Source organism: Thalassophryne amazonica, chromosome 8, assembly GCF_902500255.1.
Source record: "Thalassophryne amazonica chromosome 8, fThaAma1.1, whole genome shotgun sequence".
Lineage (NCBI taxonomy): Eukaryota > Metazoa > Chordata > Actinopteri > Batrachoidiformes > Batrachoididae > Thalassophryne > Thalassophryne amazonica.
Window position 1 is genome coordinate 20,147,277 of NC_047110.1, and position 24,646 is coordinate 20,171,922.

At 40.5% G+C, this 24,646-nt stretch overlaps 1 protein-coding gene across 1 annotated transcript in view; it reads left to right on the plus strand.

Moving 5' to 3' along the window:
• Positions 1-24,140, plus strand: part of pik3c2a (phosphatidylinositol-4-phosphate 3-kinase, catalytic subunit type 2 alpha) — a 205,015-nt gene extending 180,875 nt beyond the window's left edge. The window contains 10 exon segments of the mRNA XM_034175828.1: positions 1,856-2,025; positions 9,619-9,775; positions 18,103-18,212; positions 18,601-18,808; positions 18,952-19,076; positions 19,906-20,023; positions 20,515-20,596; positions 22,283-22,389; positions 22,487-22,612; positions 22,820-24,140. Coding sequence (XP_034031719.1) covers positions 1,856-2,025; positions 9,619-9,775; positions 18,103-18,212; positions 18,601-18,808; positions 18,952-19,076; positions 19,906-20,023; positions 20,515-20,596; positions 22,283-22,389; positions 22,487-22,612; positions 22,820-23,002 — 1,386 coding nt within the window. The 3' untranslated portion in view covers positions 23,003-24,140.
• The last annotated feature ends 506 nt before the right edge of the window (positions 24,141-24,646 follow it).

A 24,646-nucleotide genomic window follows, 5' to 3' on the forward strand; every position in this document is an offset into this window, starting at 1 on the left:
ACGGGATGGACCTGAGCTCCATTTTGAGCTTCATATCAAAGGTTGTGAATACTTATGTACATGTCATTTCTTAGTTTTTTCTTTTTTTAATAAATTTGCATAAATTTCAAAAAAATCTTTTTGTGTAACAAAATGTGGAAAAAGTGAAGCGCCGTGAATACTTTCCAAATGCACCGCATGTATCCTAAAGTTTTCATTATTGTTACCCTCGTCAGAAAATGTGAACATCCTCATCTTTTTTGAAAAAAGAATTTGAAATTATAAATGTAGATCTGTTTTGCTTTTTATTTCTTTTTTAAGTTTTTGAGAGAGGCTTTTTTTATTTTTCAATTCACCAGTACTGTTCATGTTGCATTTTAGTGTAACAATGAAATCTTTTAAATATTATTACCTCCGCCAAGGAGGTTATGTTTTCGGTCACGTTTGTTTGTTTGTTTGTCTGTCTGTCAGCAGGATAACTCAAAACGTTTTGAACGGATTTTGATGAAATTTTGTGGAGTGGTTGGAAATGACAAGAGGAACAAGTGATTAAATTTAAGTGGTGATCCAGATCACGAGCCGGATCATAATGCTAATGCGTTAGCATGTCTGTGGCATTTTCAATGTTAAAAGTTAGCATTAAACAGTTGCAGCTGTCATCACATTCGGGTGCATTTGTTTTCAAATTGTAATATTGCTTAAATTTATTTTTACCTCCGCCAAGGAGGTTGGAAATGACAAGAGGAACAAGTGATTAAATTTTTGTGGTGATCACGATCCGGATCCCGATGCTAACGCGTTAGCATGTCTATGGCAATTTCAATGTTAAAAGTTAGCATTAAGCAGTTGCAGCTGTCATCACGTTCGGGTGCATTTGTTTTCAAATTGTAATATTTCTTAAATTTATTTTTGTTTATATATTATAATCTAATGATTATAATCTAATGATTATTATATACAATTTTAGAGAAAGAGACAAAAAGAAATAGATCAGTGTGCCAAGGAGGGAATCTCTTTAGGGTCAGTGACCCTATGGCCTTGTTTAGAGAAGTGTTTCATAAATGTTAAAAAATTCATATATTTGCAGTTTAGCTGAATAATAAATTGAATTTTGTCTATAAGCATATGCAATATCAATATCAGTGCTCAGATGACAGTAGCTTCTGGGAAAGGTTGCAAGTTGTAATAAACTGTGATGCCAAGCGCTAAGGATACATGCTATCCAGTCACAGCAGATGAAACTTTTTTTTACTACTGAGCAAACATCATTGTTAGACTTTTTTAGGTTCAATGAGTCCACAGCGTGTAGATGTTATGGCATCAGTGACCCCATGGGCTTGGCGGAGGTTTGCACTCTGAGTGCTTCTAGTTTAAATATTGGATACCTTGTTTTCATTCCTTATCACAGAATTTAAGTTCTTTTTAGAAATGTAAAGCAAAGTGATGTTTGTCTCCACAATCCGTTCAGTTTTTTTTTCCAATCTGAAGAATTATTCAAACCTTGACTAGAAAGTATGAGCTGATCCAAACTATGGTTTTTCTAATCTGTTGCACTCCTAACAGAAAGCAGTGTATAAATTAATCATTAATTTGAGCACTACAACAATGTGAGGATGGTGGTTAGAGTTGGTTCATATTCCAGTCTGGAAACATAATTTGATAATTTGTAGGTTTGCTGGAAATATTGTGGAAAATGAAAGAAGCATGTTGTTCTTCTGGTCTGATGCTTCCGTCATTTACATTTATTCCTCTGTATTCTCAAAAAGATGTAGTCAGCTAATGTTACACTAAATCATGTACCTAACCGCATACAGTAGTGTCTTGTTTCCCTGGTTATGTTTACTTAGTCACACTCGGTCTCTTCTGCGGTCTCCAGGCATCAGAGAACTTCATTTACTCATGTGCAGGATGCTGTGTGGCAACATACGTACTGGGCATCTGTGATCGTCATAACGACAACATCATGCTGCGCTCCACCGGTCACATGTTCCACATAGACTTCGGAAAGTTCCTGGGTCACGCCCAGATGTTTGGCAGCTTCAAAAGGTGATACATGCATTTCAGTGGATGTATGCGTTTGCAGATGACATTCATGTCAGATCACGAATGCTAGGATTACAGTGCCCTCCAAAAGTATTGGCCCCCTTGGGTATTTCACGCATTTTAATTTGTTTATGGTATTTCAAATAAAAAAATTAAATCGGGCATCTCAGTGTAAAAATTTCTAAACTTATCTCTAAAGTTAACTCAAGGCAAATCTCTACAACTTGATATAAATTAATTAAAAATATGAAACTCAAGATGATGGGTTGCATAAATAATGGGCCCCTTTTGTACAACCCCAATTCCAATGAAGTTGGGGCGTTGCGTAAAATGTACATAAAAACAGAATACAATGATTTGAAAATCCTCTTCAACCTATATTCAACTGAATACACCACAAAGACAAGATATTTAATGTTCAAACTGATAAACTTTATTGTTTTTGTGCAAATATTTGCTCATTTTGAAATGGATGCCTGCAACACATTTCAAAAAAGCTGGGACAGCGGTATGTTTACCACTGTGTTACATCAGCTTTCCTTCTAATAACACTCAATAAGCAGTTTGGGAACTGAGGACACTAATTGTTGAAGCTTTGTAGGTGGACTTCTTTCCCATTCTTGATGCATGACTTCAGTTGTTCAACAGTCTAAGGTATCTGTTGTTGTTTTGCATTTTGTATCCCCAGTTATACAGCTTCATGACGAAGTGGTATAGAGAAAATTCAGCTACAATTTGCCAGAAGGTCCATATGAGATGCAAGCCTAGATTTGATGTTTTGGTGAAAGAAAATCCTCAAATTTAATTTTGAACTGCAGTTCTTGTAAGAAAGCTGCTGTATAGCTTAAATGTATTATTATTACTGAGCGAATGATCTATTGGTTATCTTATGTGAAGAGAATTTGGACACTAAAGATGCTATGTTTTGTATGGTGTGCTAAACTTGGTCTGGAGTACCAGCAGATATTAAGTTAAGATAAGTAGGCCTGTATGAAACAATTGTTTGACACAGTCATTCCAATTGTTCCAAAGGATCTTCTGAAGAGACTTTGCACCAAAGAAAACCAGTCATCACTTTAGGTCAGTTTTACAGTGAGGAAAATAAGTATTTGAACACCCTGCGATTTTGCAAGTTCTCCCACTTAGAAATCATGGAGGGGTCTGAAATTTTCATCTTAGGTGCATGTCCACTGTGAGAGACATAATCTAAAAAAAAAAAAAATCCAGAAATCACAATGTATGATTTATTGTTACTGCTGCAAATACGTATTTGAACACCTACCAACCAGCAAGAATTCTGGCTCACAGAGACCTGTTAATTTTTCTTTAAGAAGCCCTCTTATTCTGCACTCTTTATCTCTATTAATTACACCTGTTTGAATTTGTTACCTGTATAAAAGACACCTGTTCACACATTCAGTCAACCACAGCCCTCGGATACAATGCCAGATCTGGTTAGGATAACTATAGAGCCTAGGGTGCAACTTTAGACCCCAGGTTTGGGGCCCATTGCATTCTACTAAAAAGACATCAAAGATAAATGAAAACCCAAAGGCAACCTGTCCACACTAGCCAAGACCAAAGAGCTGTGTAAGGACACCAGGGACAAAACTGTAGACCTGCACAAGGCTGGGATGGACTACAGGACAACAGGCAAGAAGCTTGGTAGAAACAACAACTGTTATGATTATTTATTAGAAAGTGGAAGAAACACAAGATGACTGTCAAACTCCCTCGGTCTGGGATTCCATGCAAGATCTCACTTTGTGGGGTAAGGATGATTTTGAGAAAGTCAGAATCCTGCAGGGCAGCAAGGTCCCCCTGCTCAAGCCAGCACATGTCCAGGCCTGTTTGAAGTTCACCAGTGACCATTTGAATGATCCAGGGGAGGCATGGGAGAAGGTCATGTGGTCAGATGAGACCAGAATAGAGCTTTTTGGAATCAGCTCCACTTACCATGTTTAGAGGATTTATTTAATTTAATTTAATTATCTTATAATGCGCCAAATCACAGCAAAAGCTGCATGACAATGACCCCAAACACACAGCCAGGGCAACTAAGGAGGGGCTCCTTAAGAAGCATTTCAAGGTCCTGGAGTGGCCTGGCCAGTCTCCAGACCTGAACTCAATAGAAAATCTTTGGATGGAGCTGAAACTCCAAACCTGAAAAATCTGGAGAAGATCTGTATGGAGGAGTGGACCAAAATCACTGCTGCAGTGTGTGCAAACCTGGTGAACAACTACAGGAAATGTTTGACCTCTGTAATTGCAAACAAAAGCTACTGTACCAAATATTAACATTGATTTTCACAGGTGTTCAAATACTTATTTGCAGCAGTAACATACAAATAAATTATTAAAAAATCATACTTTGTGATTTCTGGATTTTTTTTATTATTTTTTTTTTTTTTTTTTTTTTTTTATTTATTATATTATGTCTCTCACAGTGGACATGCACCTAAGATGAAAATTTCAGACCCCTCCATGATTTCTAAGTGGGAGAACTTGCAAAATCACAGGGTGTTCAACTACTTATTTTCCTCACTGTAGTACCCTATAGGCAGACAAGTCCTGTGTAGGCCCTGAGGCCTGTTGGTGCCAGTGCTCATCTCTGGATTCCATAATATCAAGCATACAATTTTCCCTGGATGGGACACCAGTCCGACTCACATTACTGTCTCGGCCCAGACCAGTACCCATTTACAGCTGAGTGGACTGGGACTGTGTACGTTAAGTGTCTTGAGTGAGGTCACAGACAGGTAGCATAGGTGGAATTTGACCCCATTTCTATATATTGGCAGAACAGCTTTATAGCCAGACAGCTGTAAGAAAAATGCAAGCAACAAAAACAACCACTTTTATCATTTATCATTCAACATCAACTGTGTGTCGTCAGACCCTCTGGACAGTCTTGTGGCTGAAAAGTACGTCAGGATTCAGATTGTCATTTATGATGATATACCAGGAGTATTCCTCTGTAATGGCAGTGCCACTGAACATTGCCACATTAGAAATAGGTGTAAATCAAGGATGCATCGAAGTCCCCACCATGTTCAGTCTTTATTCACTCTCTTGCTTGCCTCTACACTCTTGCTTGCCTCTACTGGTGGTTGGCTCTCACTGCAGTATTGTATCACTTCCTGTTCCGGAGCACAGCGGTGTTTTGCTGTATCTGTTAGCTGTTTAATCTGCGCAGTGAGATTGATCTAGTTAACTAGATAACGATTTGTTTCACAGTGTAATCTTCACGTGCCTTAACTAAAGCACTCCCTCTGCTGAATCACCTCTAAATTATTTACACATGATTCACTTTGTGTGTTTTTAGGAATCCGCTAGCTTAGCGCAGCTACTAGCTCTTAGCCGGTTTAGCATGGCGGCTTCTCCTGTCTCTCCCGCACTTTTCTGCTCTGGGTGTGAAATGTTTAGTTATTCCTCGGCCTCCTTTAGCAGTAATGGTACTTGTAATAAGTGTAGCTTATTCGTAGCTTTGGAGGCCAGGCTGGGCGAATTGGAGACTCGGCTCCGCACCGTGGAAAATTCTACAGCTAGCCAGGCCCCTGTAGTCGGTGCGGACCAAGGTAGCTTAGCCGGGAAAGCAGGCCGACTGGGTGACTGTGAGGAGGAAGCGTAGCCCTAAACAGAAGCCCCGTGTACACCACCACCCGTTCACATTTCTAACCATTTTTCCCCACTCAGCGACACACCCGCCGAGGATCAAACTCTGGTTATTGGCGACTCTGTTTTGAGAAATGTGAAGTTAGCGACACCAGCAACCATAGTCAATTGTCTTCCGGGGGCCAGAGCAGGCGACATTGAAGGAAATTTGAAACTGCTGGCTAAGGCTAAGCGTAAATTTGGTAAGATTGTAATTCACGTCGGCAGTAATGACACCCGGCTACCCCAATCGGAGGTCACTAAAATTAACATTGAATCGGAGTGTAACTTTGCAAAAACAATGTCGGACTCTGTAGTTTTCTCTGGGCCCCTCCCCAATCAGACCGGGAGTGACATGTTTAGCCGCATTTCTCCTTGAATTGCTGGCTGTCTGAGTGGTGTCCAAAAAATGAGGTGGGCTTCATAGATAATTGGCAAAGCTTCTGGGGAAAACCTGGTCTTGTTAGGAGAGACGGCATCCATCCCACTTTGGATGGAGCAGCTCTCATTTCTAGAAATCTGGCCAATTTTCTTAAATCCTCCAAACCGTGACTATCCAGGGTTGGGACCAGGAAGCAGAGTTGTAGTCTTACACACCTCTCTGCAGCTTCTCTCCCCCTGCCATCCCCTCGTTACCCCATCCCCGTAAAGACGGTGCCTGCTCCCAGACCACCAATAACCAGTAAAAATCTATTTAAGCATAAAAATTCAAAAAGAAAAAATAATATAGCACCTTCAACTGCACCACAGACTAAAACAGTTAAATGTGGTCTATTAAACATTAGGTCTCTCTCTTCTAAGTCCCTGTTAGTAAATGATATAATAATTGATCAACATATTGATTTATTCTGCCTTACAGAAACCTGGTTACAGCAGGATGAATATGTTAGTTTAAATGAGTCAACACCCCTGAGTCACACTAACTGCCAGAATGCTCATAGCACAGGCCGGGGCGGAGGATTAGCAGCAATCTTCCATTCCAGCTTATTAATTAATCAAAAACCCAGACAGAGCTTTAATTCATTTGAAAGCTTGACTGTTAGTCTTGTCCATCCAAATTGGAAGTCCCAAAAACCAGTTTTATTTGTTATTATCTATTGTCCACCTGGTCGTTACTTTCAGTTTCTCTGTGAATTTTCAGACCTTTTGTCTGACTTAGTGCTTAGCTCAGATAAGGTAATTATAGTGGGCGATTTTAACATCCACACAGATGCTGAGAATGACAGCCTCAGCACTGCATTTAATCTATTATTAGACTCAATTGGCTTTGCTCAAAATGTAAATGAGTCCACCCACCACTTTAATCATATCTTAGATCTTGTTCTGACTTATGGTATGGAAATTGAAGACTTAACAGTATTCCCTGAAAACTCGCTTCTGTCTGATCATTTCTTAATAACACTTACATTTACTCTGATGGAATACCCAGCAGTGGGGAATAAGTTTCATTACACTAGAAGTCTTTCAGAAAGCGCTGTAGCTAGGTTTAAGGATATGATTCCTTGTTTATGTTCTCTAATGCCATATACCAACACAGTGCAGAGTAGCTACCTAAGCTCTGTAAGTGAGATAGAGTATCTCGTCAATAGTTTTACATCCTCATTGAAGACAACTTTGGATGCTGTAGTTCCTCTGAAAAAGAGAGCTTTAAATCAGAAGTGCCTGACTCCGTGGTATAACTCACAAACTCGCAGCTTAAAGCAGATAACCCGTAAGTTGGAGAGGAAATGGCGTCTCACTAATTTCTCACAGCATGTCTTTTTCCTGGTTCTCTCCCTCAGCCCCAACCAGTCCCAGCAGAAGACTGCCCCTCCCTGAGCCTGGTTCTGCTGGAGGTTTCTTCCTGTTAAAAGGGAGTTTTTCCTTCCCACTGTTGCCAAGTGCTTCCTCACAGGGGGTCGTTTTGACCGTTGGGGTTTTTCAGACAGGACATGTACCATATTATGCGTACCTCTCACCCCTCTACTCAGAGATAAGAGCTGGGAAATGAACACTTGGAGATCAGAAAAAGAATTCCAAGGAAAGTAAGATAGGTAAGTTAGTCGCATAGTGAAATGGAATGTGGACATAAAGCTATGTTTACACATAGACGGTAAGAGCTCCCAGAAGCGTCCCGGAAGAGTTTTTGGCCGTCTTAAGGATCACACACCGTTGTTAACGCCGGCACTAGGGGGCGTGGCTTAGTTCCAGCTTTACCGGGAATCGTCGAAAAAATTATTCAACATGTCGAATAATTCCGGGAGCGTTCCCGGAGAATTCGCTTGACGACGGAGACAACACGAACAACGGTGTTTGATATCTTTTAATCGCCGTTTCATCCTGCCCCTTCCTGTAGTGCCGCAGTTTACACCGCCGTAATTGGCGGCCGGCATTGTATCCCTAATCAGCGGCATGTAAACCGGTGATAGAGCCCACATCGGCGTCCTCAAGGGCGTTTTAACCGGCGACAGAGGCAGACAAAACGGCGGCGCTAGCGGACAGTACGCCGTTCTAAACGCCACCTCCCGGTTAACGGCGTTCCAAACGGCCGATAGGCAGCAGTCAATATAAAAACGCTAGCGTGCTGCATGCAGGCCTCTCACTCGCAGCCAGCTCCAGATATTTTTGCAGAGAATCTCCAGTATGCCTCCTAAGAAAATTGGCAGTGGCAAGGACTTACCAAGAGGTCTGGTTCAGAAGCAGAGGGTAGCCCTGTGGTGGAGACGAGCAACACATTGAGGAGGGGAAAAAGGAAGGAGAAGAAAAGGCTGAGAGATGAGCTCCCTCCCCCTGCAGTGACAGAGGCATGTATTCCTGCTGCTTCAGCCTATTATACTCTGGGGGCGGTGCCTATATGCAAAAGTTCCTGGAGTAATGCAGGATTTGCCTGGATAAATCACGCGGTACACAGGGCATTATCGGCGGCAGCAGAACACCGCCGTTCTCACGCGCGTCTTAACCTGCGATTGTAAAGGATAGAACTGGGTATTAACCCCCCTTGCCCGACGTATTCAGTGGATTTAGCGGCGTTTTATCTGCGTATTTGCGGCTATTACGGCGGTCAAAACGCCGGAGAAATGCTCCGCCCCTTTCCACCACGTAAACAGCCGGAACTACCGCAAACTTCGGTCTACGTACTACCCGCCGACAAAACCGTCTATGTGTAAACCATGCGTTAGAGTCCGACCATATCTACGGCACAACTTAAGAAGGGCAGTGCTGATCTTCTTCCCCTTCACCACTTTCACCCTCCCTAACTCTGAAGAGAGACAGATCCTCGTTCACTGCTGGATGGTCAGAGTTTTCCCGTCACTGGTCCAAATGACTTTCTGCACTATAGTTGAACACTGTGCTCGGTCATGCACGCCCCATTATGTCTTCCAAGGAAGCAGTCATGATCAACCTCTTAAAACGTCCACATGAGTTGGAGTTGGACGCTGTTCAAAAGTTAACGACATGGAGAAATGATTTACATGAAGGAGCCACATTCCATGAAGATTATACCTCCGACAGACTGCCAAAGTCAGATCAGCAGTACAGAAAGGAGTGAGTCTGCGCCAAAAAGGCACTCCAAAATTCCACATCCAGGAACTCAAATTAGTGCTCATACTCAAAGAAAGGTTCCAGAATTGGCTTCTTTGTGCTTGTGTAACCCCACAATCAGACACTTCCAGAGAACTGTGACGCTCCACTTCAAAGGTTTACAGATGATGAAGATGACACGGCTTTATTGTGTGTGCTCTGCTGTACTGTCGCATTAACACCTGGGGTTTGTGCGGATGAGCTGCCTTTCAATCAGTGTTCTTCACTGATCTTTCAACCCCTGTGTGAGTTAAAAGCAGGAGAGACTCTTTGACATTTGTTCAGGGATTTGATCTCATCTCAGACTACTTTAACATTTGGCTGATCTTTTTTAGCAGCTGAGTTTAACTGTTGTCTCATTGTCCCTGCATCTTCCATTAGGGACCGAGCTCCATTTGTTCTTACCTCTGACATGGCATACGTCATCAATGGTGGAGAGCGTCCCACCAGCCGCTTCCAGTTGTTTGTAGATTTGTGCTGCCAGGCCTACAACCTGATCCGCAAGAACTCTGGGCTCTTCCTCAACCTGCTGTCACTGGTGAGGTGGAACACACAAACACCGTACATGTGACACTTTGTCATCCTCATTAACAAACCTGAAGGATTTTTTTTCTTTCCTTCTTTCTTTGCAATCTTTTTTTTCTGCTCTGTGTGAGGTGGGGCAGGGTTGATGTTACTCCATAAACACACAAGAATTGCTTGAATGTCTTTTGTTATTGTTTATGGCCTGGTGTTAGGTTTTATCATTAAATTTGTTTTTTTCATCGTCAGTTTGATTTATTTATACTTTAATTTAGTGTTTCTGTTTTCTTTTGCTTTATACTTCTATATCTTAGAGGAAAATATTGTAGTTCGATGCAGGGATTGACAACTAATGCCGAAACAGTGCAGGTGTTCTTTGCAACCAGTTCCTCAGCTTAACCCTACTCAGGGCAAACCAGAGAGCTGGAATTATTGATGTTTTCTAAATGGTTTTACAGCTGAAATTGTAAAAGATAATTATAGTGGGCGATTTTAACATCCACACAGATGTTGAGAATGACAGCCTCTACACTGCATTTAATCTATTATTAGACTCAATTGGCTTTGCTCAAAATGTAAATGAGTCCACCCACCACTTTAATCATATCTTAGATCTTGTTCTGACTTATGGTATGGAAATTGAAGACTTAACAGTATTCCCTGAAAACTCCCTTCTGTCTTATCATTTCTTAATAACATTTACATTTACTCTGATGGACTACCCAGCTGTGGGGAATAAGTTTCATTACACTAGAAGTCTTTCAGAAAGCGCTGTAACTAGGTTTAAGGATATGATTCCTTCTTTATGTTCTCTAATGCCATATACCAACACAGTGCAGAGTAGCTACCTAAACTCTGTAAGTGAGATAGAGTATCTCGTCAATAGTTTTACATCCTCATTGAAGACAACTTTGGATGCTGTAGCTCCTCTGAAAAAGAGAGCTTTAAATCAGAAGTGCCTGACTCAGTGGTATAACTCACAAACTCGCAGCTTAAAGCAGATAACCCGTACGTTGGAGAGGAAACGGCGTCTCGCTAATTTAGAAGATCTTCACTTAGCCTGGAAAAAGAGTCTATTGCTCTATAAAAAAGCCCTCCGTAAAGCTAGGACATCTTACTACTCACTTACTACTCATCAATAATGAAGAAAATAAGAACAACCCCAGGTTTCTTTTCAGCACTGTAGCCAGGCTGACAGAGTCAGAGCTCTATTGAGCCGAGTATTCCTTTAACTTTAACTAGTAATGACTTCATGACTTTCTTTGCTAATAAAATTTTAACTATTAGAGAAAAAATTACTCATAACCATCCCAAAGACGTATCGTTATCTTTGGCTGCTTTCAGTGATGCTGGTATTTGGTTAGACTCTTTCTCTCTGCTTGTTCTGTATGAGTTATTTTCATTAGTTACTTCATCCAAACCATCAACATGTTTATTAGACCCCATTCCTACCAGGCTGCTCAAGGAAGCCATACCATTATTTAATGCTTCGATCTTAAATATGATCAATCTATCTTTATTAGTTGGCTATGTACCACAGGCTTTTAAGGTGGCAGTAATTAAACCATTACTTAAAAAGCCGTCACTTGACCCAGCTATCTTAGCTAATTATAGGCCAATCTCCAACCTTCCTTTTCTCTCACAAATTCTTGAAAGGGTAGTTGTAAAACAGCTAACTGATCATCTGCAGAGGAATGGTCTATTTGAAGAGTTTCAGTCAGGTTTTAGAATTCATCATAGTACAGAAACAGCATTAGTGAAGGTTACAAATGATCTTCTTATGGCCTCAGACAGTGGACTCATCTCTGTGCTTGTTCTGTTAGACCTCAGTGCTGCTTTTGATACTGTTGACCATAAAATTTTATTACAGAGATTAGAGCATGCCATAGGTATTAAAGGCACTGCGCTGCGGTGGTTTGAATCATATTTATCTAATAGATTACAATTTGTTCATGTAAATGGGGAATCTTCTTCACAGACTAAGGTTAATTATGGACTTCCACAAGGTTCTGTGCTAGGACCAATTTTATTCACTATATACATGCTTCCCTTAGGCAGTATTATTAGACGCCATTGCTTAAATTTTCATTGTTACGCAGATGATACCCAGCTTTATCTATCCATGAAGCCAGTGGACACACACCAATTAGCTAAACTGCAGGATTGTCTTACAGACATAAAGACATGGATGACGTCTAATTTCCTGCTTTTAAACTCAGATAAAACTGAAGTTATTGTACTTGGCCCCACAAATCTTAGAAACATGGTATCTAACCAGATCCTTACTCTGGATGGCATTACCCTGACCTCTAGTAATACTGTGAGAAATCTTGGAGTCATTTTTGATCAGGATATGTCATTCAATGCGTATATTAAACAAATATATAGGACTGCTTTTTTGCATTTGCGCATTATCTCTAAAATTAGAACGTTTTTGTCTCAGAGTGATGCTGAAAAACTAATTCATGCATTTATTTCCTCTAGGCTGGACTATTGTAATTCATTATTATCAGGTTGTCCTAAAAGTTCCCTGAAAAGCCTTCAGTTAATTCAAAATGCTGCAGCTAGAGTGCTAACAGGGACTAGAAGGAGAGAGCATATCTCACCCATATTGGCTTCTCTTCATTGGCTTCCTGTTAATTCTAGAATAGAATTTAAAATTCTTCTTCTTACTTATAAGGTTTTGAATAATCAGGTCCCATCTTATCTTAGGGACCTCATAGTACCATATCACCCCAATAGAGCACTTTGCTCTCAGACTGCAGGCTTACTTGTAGTTCCTAGGGTTTGTAAGAGTAGAATGGGAGGCAGAGCCTTCAGCTTTCAGGCTCCTCTCCTGTGGAACCAGCTCCCAATTCAGATCAGGGAGACAGACACCCTCTCTACTTTTAAGATTAGGCTTAAAACTTTCCTTTTTGCTAAAGCTTATAGTTAGGGCTGGATCAGGTGACCCTGAACCATCCCTTAGTTATGCTGCTATAGACTTAGACTGCTGGGGGGTTCCCATGATGCACTGAGTGTTTCTTTCTCTTTTTGCTCTTTATGCACCACTCTGCATTTAATCATTAGTGATTGATCTCTGCTCCCCTCCACAGCATGTCTTTTTCCTGATTCTCTCCCTCAGCCCCAACCAGTCCCAGCAGAAGACTGCCCCTCCCTGAGCCTGGTTCTGCTGGCGGTTTCTTCCTGTTAAAAGGGAGTTTTTAAAATAAAATTGATTTGATTTGATTTATTAGTCGTTCTCCACCTAATCTGTCAGTTTACTCACCACTGTCTAGGTCATCAATGGGACAGATGGGGAGCTGCTCAGCTTAAACCCTTTCAAGGCCAAGTCTGAGATCTTTGAGACATCCATTATGGAATTGCAATATGCAGATGACAATGACTGCATCACCCACACAGACAAAGATCTTTAGTGCAAGTTTTGGAATAGGTATGTCATGCTATTGCCATTACATAGCTGTTCCAAAGTTCTTCATCGGCTCTCACCTGACCCATGTGCACCCCCGCTAATAATAACAGTTGACATTGTCATCCATGAAAATGTGCACCAGTTCCCAGTCTTACTTGTCACTTCTTCTCAAGGACAGACATGGAAAACAAATGCATCTGTCTCACCAGTGGGGCTTTTACAAAGCTCCATAGGAGTATTTCTCAACTATCCACAGACCAAGGCACTAGTCAATAAGGCAGCTATTTTGGCCACACTGTATGGTGCACAGTTCTGAGTTACTACTACAGCAGGAATATAAAAATCCTGGAATCCTACCACCAGAGATGCCTTCAAAAAATAATTTTCATCTGGAAAAATAAGTGCTTAACTATCATCAGCAACCATTGCTAGCACCATCACTAAACACCAGCCGAGACAGACAGGACATGTACCATATTATGCAGGGAGCAACTGCAGGGATTGAATATTTGTATTGAAATGTCATGTGCAAAAACAAAAAAATCAAGTCTTTCAAAATGAACGGTGGTTTATCAGTGAAATACTCAAGTCTTTCTTCAAAATAGTTGCAAAGTGACCATATCCAGATTCCTGCAAGCATGACATAAATAAAAACATGTTAATAGTATTTAAAAACAAACAAGCAAAAACACATGAAGTTCTGTTTGGGTCTGATTGCGCAGAAAACAAACCTACATCTCCTGGACCTTCAGGACACACTGTTGCTCATCCCCATTGTCAGGAGTGCTTTTACGTTCGGTGCTTTCAAGGTTATTTGGTTGCTTGTAACATGTAACAGACTCCGTGTCCATTTAGCATCTCCCCCCCAAACGCAGCGTGTTTTGTTTGGGGGGAGGGGGGTGTCTTCTTTTTCTTTTTTCACCTTTTGACTCTAAGCGAGGTCATTGAAGCTGCTTGAAGCTACCTCCAGAAATTGAGCCCACTCTGTGTGCTTTTATGTTGAAAATCCCTGAACCTTTCAGAAAGATGATATCACTGCAGTGCTTTTTCAGAAAAACAAGGAGGAGAGGTTTAGTTTTGCTGTTTTGTCACTCAAAATCTCTCACAATAGGGACAAAAAACTGAGGGCGAGTACTTTTTAAAGCTGTACATTATAAGATAGTCATTAGCTGATTATTGTTATCATAGAAACAAATCCCCCAAGAAGATCCCACACACACACACACCCTAAAAATATGAAGTGTTTTTTGTGTGTGTGTGTGTGTGTGTGTGTGTGTGTGTGTGTGTGTGTGTGTGTGTGTGTGTGTGTGTGTGTGTGTGTGTGTGTGTGTGTGTGTGTGTGTGTGTGTGTGCTTTTTTTTGTGGTAAAATGCAATTTGGACACGGGGCACTTGTGTTTCTACTGTATAGTATTATTGTTACACCTCTGTTCCTGTAGATTACACTTTTTTACCAAAGGCCCCATGATGATATTGAACACAGGTCATATCTCAGTTTTTAGTGTGCTGCTTGAAGTCAAGTGATAGAAACCCATCTTACCCAAACACAGGATGCTAACGTTCAGAATTCAGCTATAACAGATTCATATTGTAATTTTGTATTGTCCACCGGGCAGTAACATGGTACTAACAGTTTATGGAATTCAGATTTATTTGGCAAACATTTTCCTGTGTGCTAGCAATCTTTCTTATGGTATATTATTTTGATTCAGAGACCAGAGACTGGACCTTTTTCAGTGTGTTTGCAAGAGTGAGTCCCCTCTGAGACAAGGTGGCGCAACTTGGGGTTCATGATCCAACACCTTTTAGATTAACTATATGTTTTGTTTCTAAAGGTATATGGGTGTTTAGATGTGCTCTTTCAATACATATTTTCTTGTATAAAGTATCATAAAGCATTATGAGACAAAAGGTCAGGTCTAGGACCACACATTGTTTGACGCCACATTCACCTGGGGTCCTGGATGGCAAGCATCTAGGCAGACAACCAACCTATCCCCATCTCTCAAAGGTGACTATCTATCTGCTGCAGTCAGGTGAAACATGGCTGTCCCCTTGTCCTTCTCCAGTTGCTGGGGTCCTTGACACTGAGGCACCTTTATGCTGGGCCAATCTCACATAAACATGACACATGGGAGAGGTGATGGTTTAGTGGTTAAGGTGTTGGGCTTGAGTCCAGAAGATCATGGGTTCAAATCTCTGCCTGACTGGAAAATCACTAAAGGCCCTTGAGCAAAGCCTTTAATCCCCTATTGCTCCCGGTGTGTAGTGAGCGCCTTGTATGGCAGCACCCTGACATTGGGGTGAATGTGAGGCATAATTGTAAAGCGCTTTGAGCGTCTGATTCAGATGGACAAGCGCTATATAAATGCAGTCCATTTACATGGCCAAAATATTGTGGCTGACACTCCCTCAGCATACAAGAGATAACTCCTCATCTTATTCTTCCAAAGTAGTACGAAGGACAGTGTTTTCAACAGTATCAGAGAATCCTCTGAAGAGACCTCGTACTAAACACATCTAGTCATTGTTTTAGGCCACTGGTAGGCCTCCAGGTCCCACAACCTTACAGTAACACAGGAAGCACCAGGACCCAAAAGACCTAGACCTTTGTTCTACTGTAAAGGTATTGGCATCACCAAACATCTCTGTCCAGCAACTTTGCAAGTCTGGAAGCTCTTCCCACCCACCCCTCAATCAAAGGCTGAGGATCCAGAGACATGAATGTCATGACTGTTCAGATTAGCATGCACGAAACAGTAAGTAAATAATTAAATAAACTGAATAAAATTCAGTCCTTGTTACATTATTTATTGTTATTATTTATATTATTTATTATTTTTGTAACTTACATTAAATGAGAAAATATGGAAAAACTGAATGAAAATTTGATTTTGGTATCTAAACAATAATGAATTTAACTCAGATTATTTGTTTATTTTTAAATGGCTTATTTAATATGAATGCAGTAAAACTCACCTAAACTATAAGCTGGATATTCACACGCAACAGACAAAAGCAAAAGTCCCATTGCTGTTGTATGGTTTTCCATGTAACACACACTGTATATGACGGATTTTGTGGAAGAGATTTTCGCTGACATCGGACAAAACGTCCCATCTTATCTCAATGTATTTCCATTAAAACCCCTCGCATGTACCAGACAGAGCAGTTTGGATGTGCCCAGTCGCAACAGAGGTACGAAATGAAGTTCAGCACTGACACTTGCTGATTCGAGGATTAATTTCCTCGATTAAAACCCGAGCATTTATTATTTTCAAACCGTGCTCAGACCCGGCACCTAAATGAGGCAGGCTGTAAATCAAGGCTGGAGATTATTAAGATAAGATAAGGTAAAACTTACATAAACTGTCGAAGCCCCAAGACAGGAAAAACACATTAAACATTCATCATAAAACACTCAGCATAAAGTAATTTTAAAACCAGTGTGTGGTCTGCTACAACATGTTCAATTGGTCTCCCTCTGATTTAAAATTGTGATGGAGTGTGGCACAAATGAGTTCTTGTATCTCTTCCTCCTGTAATGATGCACTCTGAATGGTAAATGGACTGCATTTATATAGCGCTTTTCCATCTTTACAATTATGCCTCACATTCACCCCGATGTCAGGGTGCTGCCATACAAGGCGCTCACTACACACCGGGAGCGCTTCCCAGAAGGAAGAAGCTCATTAACAAAATGCTGCTTGCAGCCTGCACTGTAATGTGGTGTTAAGTTTCACATATATCCCTGGGAGTTGAGACCCAAAGACACCTGCTTTAGATCAGAGTCCTCTGTGGGGCTATGAACCCTCTCCATAGCCCGGTCGAAACAATATCATGTTTTAATAGTTTTTGCAGTGCACACGCTGATTATATTTTGATCATGATCAAATACAATTTGACAGAAAACTCCACAAATATGACCAACTTTACAACACTGAGTCAGAAAAAAGACACACAGTCATATTTTATATGATTGTGTGTCTTTTTTTATTCATTTTATTTATTTTACTTCTTTTACCTTTTATGGTTACATTTTTTTATTGTGTTTTAATCTTATTTAATTTTATTCTGCTTTTAAATGTTTGTGAAGTGCCTTGAGGCGATTACTCGTGATTTGGCGCTATATAAATTAATAAATTATTATTATTATTATTATTATAAAAAGACACTCAAATGACCCGCAATTCATGGAGCGAAATTGCACGTACCGCTAACGTTGGTTTGGAGGTTGATGATTGTATAAGACAGGAGCTGTTGAGGGACAGATTGATCCAGAAAAAGCCGCTTTTCCCACCAGCGCGACGGAGAACTTTAAAAGGGTCGCGCATACGTCGATGTCATTGTATGGAATTGTAGAAAATCAGGCTTTAGGATTTTAAGGTACCACTCCACAGCAGACAGGAAAAAAAAATGACTCCACCAAATGTAATCTTTTTAATGCACCTAATGCCCGGCGCTTCTTTAAGGCAGGCATTTATTTTTGTTTTCAGACAAAGTTTTGATCCAGTCATTAAATGAGGCTGGCCCCTATTCAAGGTCAGGCCTTTAATCAAGGACATACATAAGTCTAATTGGTGCTAGGGTTTACCTGTAGTTTTACTATATATACACACACACACACACACACACACACACACATATATATATGTGTGTGTGTGTGTGTGTGTGTGTCTCAAGACAATCTGCAGTGTTGTGGCCAAGTATTCAGCTTGGTTTCAGTGTGGAAGGTACCCCCGAAAGGACTCACTTCGGGGGTACTCTGAAGAAGATTTAATTTTGCATGAAGTAATGTTGCATAAATTATTTTTAAATTTTTAATTTGAAATTTAATATTTAAGTTTCATTTTTCATGTTGGGAACTTTTAACTCAAAAAATGTATGTATGTGTGTTTGATAAGCTCTTGTCATGGTTTCTGTTTGTTGTAGATGACATCATCAGGACTGCCAGAGCTCACTGGGCCCCAGGATTTAACCTATGTGTTTGATGCCCTGCAGCCTCACAACACAGACGCAGAATCCACGATCTTCTTCACCAGGTCGTCCCATCTCTCTGTCATATTGCTAACTTAATTGTCTCCCACTTCTGTTTCATTGCAGGAAATATGCCAAAATGATAGCCATCGAACACTCCTTGAAGATTTCCATCCTCCACTATATAGCTGTATCCATGTTATTGATGGTTATCATAGTTATAGTTACTGAAAAGTTATTTGCGGAAGAATGAGAGTATCTTTTGCTATCAAACTTCAAATCCATCAGGTGGCAGTATAACAGTGGGAAAACTGAGAATAGCTAATGATGCCTTGAAGTAACACAAATACCTGTAGGGATGGAAAGCAGTAAAACTATCTGTGAAACTTTCTGTAAAATATAAAGTGAAATGTTGATCTTATTCACCACCTTCTTTCTCCTGGTTGTCTACAGGTTGATAGAATCCAGTCTGGGGAGTGTGGCCACCAAGTTCAACTTCTTCATCCACAACCTCGCCCAGCTACGATTCTCTGGTCTGCCAGCCAACGACGAACCCATTCTGTCCTTCTCCCCCAGGACCTACACTATGAAACAAGAGGGCCGCATCCACCATGCCTCCATCTATTCCTTCCAGAAAAGATACAACCCTGACAAGCACTATGTAAGCTCCATAAGCTGCTTTTTAGTTCGCTTTAAAGGTTGGAAGTGTTAGAAAGTTTTCTTGACTCACCACCCAAGATTTAAACAGCTTAAGTGCTGTGTAAACACTGCGTAGCTATGACTGTCACTGTCCTGTTTCTACAGAGGTATGTGGTGAGAATTTTGAGGGATGGACAGAATGAGCCCCAGTTTGTCTTCCGTACGTTTGATGAGTTTCAGGAGCTCCACAACAAACTGGCCATCCTCTTCCCCCTTTGGAAGCTACCGAGGTGCACCTCACTACAGAAAACACTCAGACTTTCATTTTCTCAGCTGATTTCCTTCATGGGAAAGCAGTTATAGTACCAGTCTGCCATTCCTACATGAAAAATGACTTTAAGTTCTTAATATTTTATACAGTCATCATTAACTGTTATAGGTTTGGTTGTTTGGTTGTTTTTTCTTCACCCTGCCACACTCTGCCTTGTTTCCACTACATCTTCAAAAAATTGGGTGGACCAGTAAGTTATAACACAGTAACTTGTATAGTATAGTAATTTGTACAAAATAGCAAGAACACAGTAGAAGCCAATAAGGATGTGATATGGTCTCCATGAATGTGGAAGACGTGGTCGGACTTTGGACATGTTAAAAAAAAAACGAAGTGAGGACATAATTGAATCAGGACACAGTAAGACCTTAATAAGGACATAGTAATGACTGGACCTAGTAGGGTTCTTCTTCTAGGGTCTGCCAGTAGTAGTCTATGGACTGCTTTTTGAAAATTGTCACTGTCCGTGGTGCTGATACACAGCCCAAAAAAAAAAATCTCCCTGAGAATATGGTGTGCACGTGATCACGCATGTACTGACAACACCGAGAATATATCAGGGATGTAATCGGGACAAAGTATGGTCATGAAAATTGAACATTTTTCCATTTTGACCTCTTCCCCACAGTGTTCATCAAAATTTCCAGGACATAGTGCGTAGTGTGCGAGTGTGATGAGCATACTCATTCTCACGCTCACTTCAGTCAGTAGCAAAAGGAAAAGTTACTTCATACTTCCTGAGGGCCCAAAAAAATAATACTTTTTACTTGTCTCTTATGTGTCTCCAGCTTCCCAAACAAAATGGTGCTCGGTCGCACACACATCAAAGAAGTGGCGGCTAAGAGGAAGTTTGAGCTCAACAACTATGTCCACAATTTGATGAGGAGTTCCACAGAGGTCACTCAGGTAACATGAACAAAATGAAACTGTACTTACGTACCTGATCATCATTAACTGCTACTCTGTCATTTATATTTTCACAAGCTGTACTGACTGCATTTCTAAAATAATGCTCACTGTTGTTTTATGTGATTCATTCTGGAAATAAGAGTTCCCAGTTTATTAACTAGACTTTTATAGGATGTACAACTGACAGCATAAGTACATACACCTTAGCTGATTTTTTTTTTATCAAATAACATCAGCATTAAGTCATTTACTTGCAAATTAATTTACTTTTTTATTCACTGTCAAATTTACAGTGTGTCACCAGGTTCCAGAGAATAAGATTCTAGAAATTTCATATAAATTTTTTAAAAAGTTAAAACCTAATCAGGATAATTAGGGATTCCTTGGCTAACCTTTGTATTTAAGGGTCTGTATATAGGACCAGTGCCTTCTTGTGTTTTACAGCAGGGAGAAAAAGAAAAATCTAATCCTCGTTGATCATTTTCCAGTGTGATCTGATCTACACTTTCTTCCATCCAATTGCTCGAGATGACAAAACGGAAGGTTTGGAAGCTGCAGCCAAACCACCGGGTAAATATCTGCAGCTTGTATTCTTTAAGAATTCACCAACCTCACTGTGTGTGTGTTTGATAATATTCCATCTGAACTCACATTTTGTGTTACTACTGTTCATATTTGAACTGGGTACTATGGAAAAATTACAATATTGTCACTTGTCTTCACAGTACTGGTATTGTATAACTTTTTTATCTTTAAAGTGTAATATTAGTACTCTTGTGTTTATTTTAATCCATGGGTCAAGTTAAATATTTGCTAGAATTTTTTTATTTATTTCAAGTGGTAGTGCACTTGGTTCAGTGCGGAAGTTTCCACTTCAATCCCACCCCTGCCACTGAGTTGCCTCAGGAAGGGCATCCAGTGTAAAACCTGTGCCAAACCAACTGTGCAGGTCCACCTTGGATCTGCTGTGGTGACCCTGAGTGAAAACAAGGGAGCAGCCAAACTCTGTTAAAAATGTATGTGGTGAAATCACTGCTGGGCAGAAGGGCAGAGATGATTTCGAGGACACGCAGCTGTGCAGCAGAGCACGTCATGTCAGATGATGTCTAAATGATACCGCAGTATATTATGACGTGGACTCATACCTGTTTTAACACCGGTATATCATCCAGCCACAGTTCATATTAATTCAGATTTTATCACCAGAGAAACCTATGGACAATTTAAAGTTTCCAATTCACCTAATCTGCATGTCTCCAAAATTCTTCTCAACATCTCTCATGGTCTTAAAATGGCGATGCAGTCTGTACCTGATGCCGTGCATTGACTTCTTTGTTTACAGACTCCCGTCTACTTTCCTCAGTCCAGCAAAAAATCACGACAGATATTTGTTGAGCTCTTCATCCGACAGTGTTTCTACTTCAGCTAGACACGTCTCAGCGAATACTGCAAATGCCTTCAGACAGCTTACAGCCTACTGGATTTGTTTTTTGTGTGCGTGCGTGTTAGAAAATGAGCACTGTTAATAAGCTCCTTCAAATCATCATTTGTCACCCAAACAAAACTCTCAATATTTGTTTTTAAAGTAAGCGCCATCACCGTGTCACAGGTTGCAAGAGTGCTAGTGTGAGTGCGCAGTTCATCAATGCTTGATTGTTGCATGCATGCAAACACAATACATCGTGCTTTTACATTAAGGTGGTCATGGCGTGCAATAGTGCAAAACGTATGGAACCAAAATTACACAATAAATGGAACAAAATTGCAAATGGGACAAATGATTAGTATCACGTGACATACAAACTACCAAATGACAAGCATCTGTGTAAGTGTTATATTAAAGGTTCTGTGTTGCTTTGATATTTGATTAATTCTGTCCACAACTGGAGCAACACGGTGGCTTAGTGGTTAGCACAATTGCCTCACAGTAAGAAGGTCCTGGGATCGCTTCCCACATGGTTCTTTCTGCGCTGAGTTTGCATGGTCTCCCCGTGTTTGCTTGGGTTCCTCCTGCATGTTAAAGCTTCTTCCCACTTCCATAGACACACAGGTTTACTGAACTGGAAACCTTAAATTAACCGTAGGTGTGAATGTGTTTGTCTGTCTCTATCCTGCCTGGGCTGGCTCCCTATCTAGGGTGTGCCTTGCCTTTTTGCACAGTATTATGTCCTTTATCTTTGACTGTTTACATTTGGGTGTTATCCACTTTGCTTGTGTGTCTGTGTAATATGAACATATTGTAACTGACTGTTGCAGAGCCTCCTCTAAGTCCCACTTCTGGTAAAGTGGAAGGAGAAGTGAAGCTGTCCATCTCCTACAGGAACAGCACACTCTTCATTATGGTCATGCACATCAAAGACCTGGTAAACATGGACGCTGTATATTCATCTTGAGGCACTGATTGGAAACATTCTTTCATTTCTGATGTTCATTTGTCTTAATCCACTTGGTTCTCTTCAGGTTTCTGAAGAAGGGACAGAGCCCAACCCATATGTGAAAACCTACCTGCTTCCAGATCCACACAAGACTTCTAAACGCAAGACCAAGATCACAAGAAAAACCAGGAACCCCACTTTTAATGAGATGGTGAGGAAAGCCTCAAATTTCAGACATGACTGCATTTTATGCAGAGACTGTTACTGAAATCAGTTAACGATTGTTTTGTCTATTTTTAATACTTTTATCTAGTGTTGGATCTTTGTTCAGTTGCAAAATTCCAAAGTGTGTATGAGCAGATCATAAACCAGAGTGTATACTGTAGTTATTCACTTTTCCCTTCCTCTTCCTCCACAGCTGGTGTACACTGGCTTCAGCAAGGAATCGCTGGGCCTCCGGGAGCTGCAGCTGAGCGTTCTGAGTGCCGAGTCCCTCCGTGAAAACTACTTCCTGGGAGGCATCACGCTCAGACTCAAAGAATTTGACCTCAGCAAGGAGACGGTCAAGTGGTACAAACTTACAGCCGTCCCCTACTTCTAACCTACACCGGCGTTACCCCGAGAACTACTTTACCTCTGCAGAGAAATGCTGCGTTCACGTTATATGGGAAAGGCGGCGGGCATGGCCTTACTTGAAAATACTAATCATCTCAGCACCCCCGACGTTAACGTTAATTCAGGAGTCTGATGATATCACCAAGTAAGAGGCATTTGAAGTAAAGTATGTAGGGCGATAGTCTCCTGAAAACACAACAAACCAAACGGACCGGTTTGTTGAGGTGGGATTAAAATTCTTAACTCGGCACGCCAGATAAGACGCGTCCAGAGTAATACTTGTAACCGCAATTGCACCCACACGTCCATATAGGCGGACTGCAGAGGAAACGCTCCTTCACAGGGCTAGCGAGCGTTCTGTCAGAGTCGCAAAGGAGCTCGCTCGCCGTCTTGCTTCACGTCGGTCTCCCGCTGTCACTAATCAGGATTGTTTCTGTGACAAAACAATCTTCACTCGTGTTGTCTTTTTCCTAAACTATAACAGAGCTGTAATGTTTTGTACATTTTGATAATAGAGGACCAAAACAGCTTACTTTGAGAGAGTATATAATAGATTGACACGTTTATTTTTTAAGGAGTAGAAGGGGACTAGATTTTACATTTTTCCTTTATTTTCTGTATAGATTTAAATAAAAAAAGGAGGCATCAGGGTTTCCTGCTTTGCAGCAGACATTAAATAGAGTAGTCCAGCGAAACAGACATGTCAAAGTCAACAGTGACTTTACGATTCCCAATACTGTGCCAAAAAAATAAATAAATAAAGATGGCAAATCAAACTAATCTCCTGAGTAAAACGGAGTGCCTTTATTTGTGCTCACAATCTCTTTTTAATGCCCGAGTTGGCCTTACTAATGAGATATATTTTATAAACATCACATGTTGTTATTAAAGAAACATCTATATCCTGTGTCAGTAGTTCAGAACAGATCTGGTGCTGACCCACACCAGCAGGCCTGTCTGTCTTGATGTCACTTGACTACTTGGACTCTGCACATCTTTAACTGGGTTTTTTGTTTTGTTTTGTTTTCCCTTCACAAGCTTTGGAACACGCTCGTGCACACTGCTCTTGATTCAGATGTAACACTGATTTGACTTCACTGTTTCCTACAGATGGTTTAAAAAAAATCCATAGCTTTGAAATCACTTTGGGAAGTTGAGGTGTGGATGTTTTTCAGTTCGGGCAGTAGAACCACTTTTTATAACCAGTGAGTAAAAGCATAGCAATAACTCAAACTGCCGGACAGGTCCAGATTCAGTTACTCTTTTTTTTTTTTTTTTTTTTAATGCTTCTGAAAGGTGAGTGTCAGATGACTGACCTCAGATCAGTTCACAAAATATAACTTTAAAGAAAGGTAGGGAAAGGGAATATTAAGATCCTGAATAAGAGATAAGCTGCTTTCTTTTTTCGGCTAATCTAAAGATGTTTAAAATAAATGAATTAAGGTGAGAATTACTTTACCTGAATAGGTTTTTAAAATGAATTACGACAGCAATACTTGCATGATGAAATATATAAATTGATCCATATTTTTAGTGACTGAAGCGACAGAGTTTGTGTTAACATGGCCAGTTATTTATTCTACAGTTGTGCTCAGATGTTTACATACACTCATCATGGGAGTAATTTTAG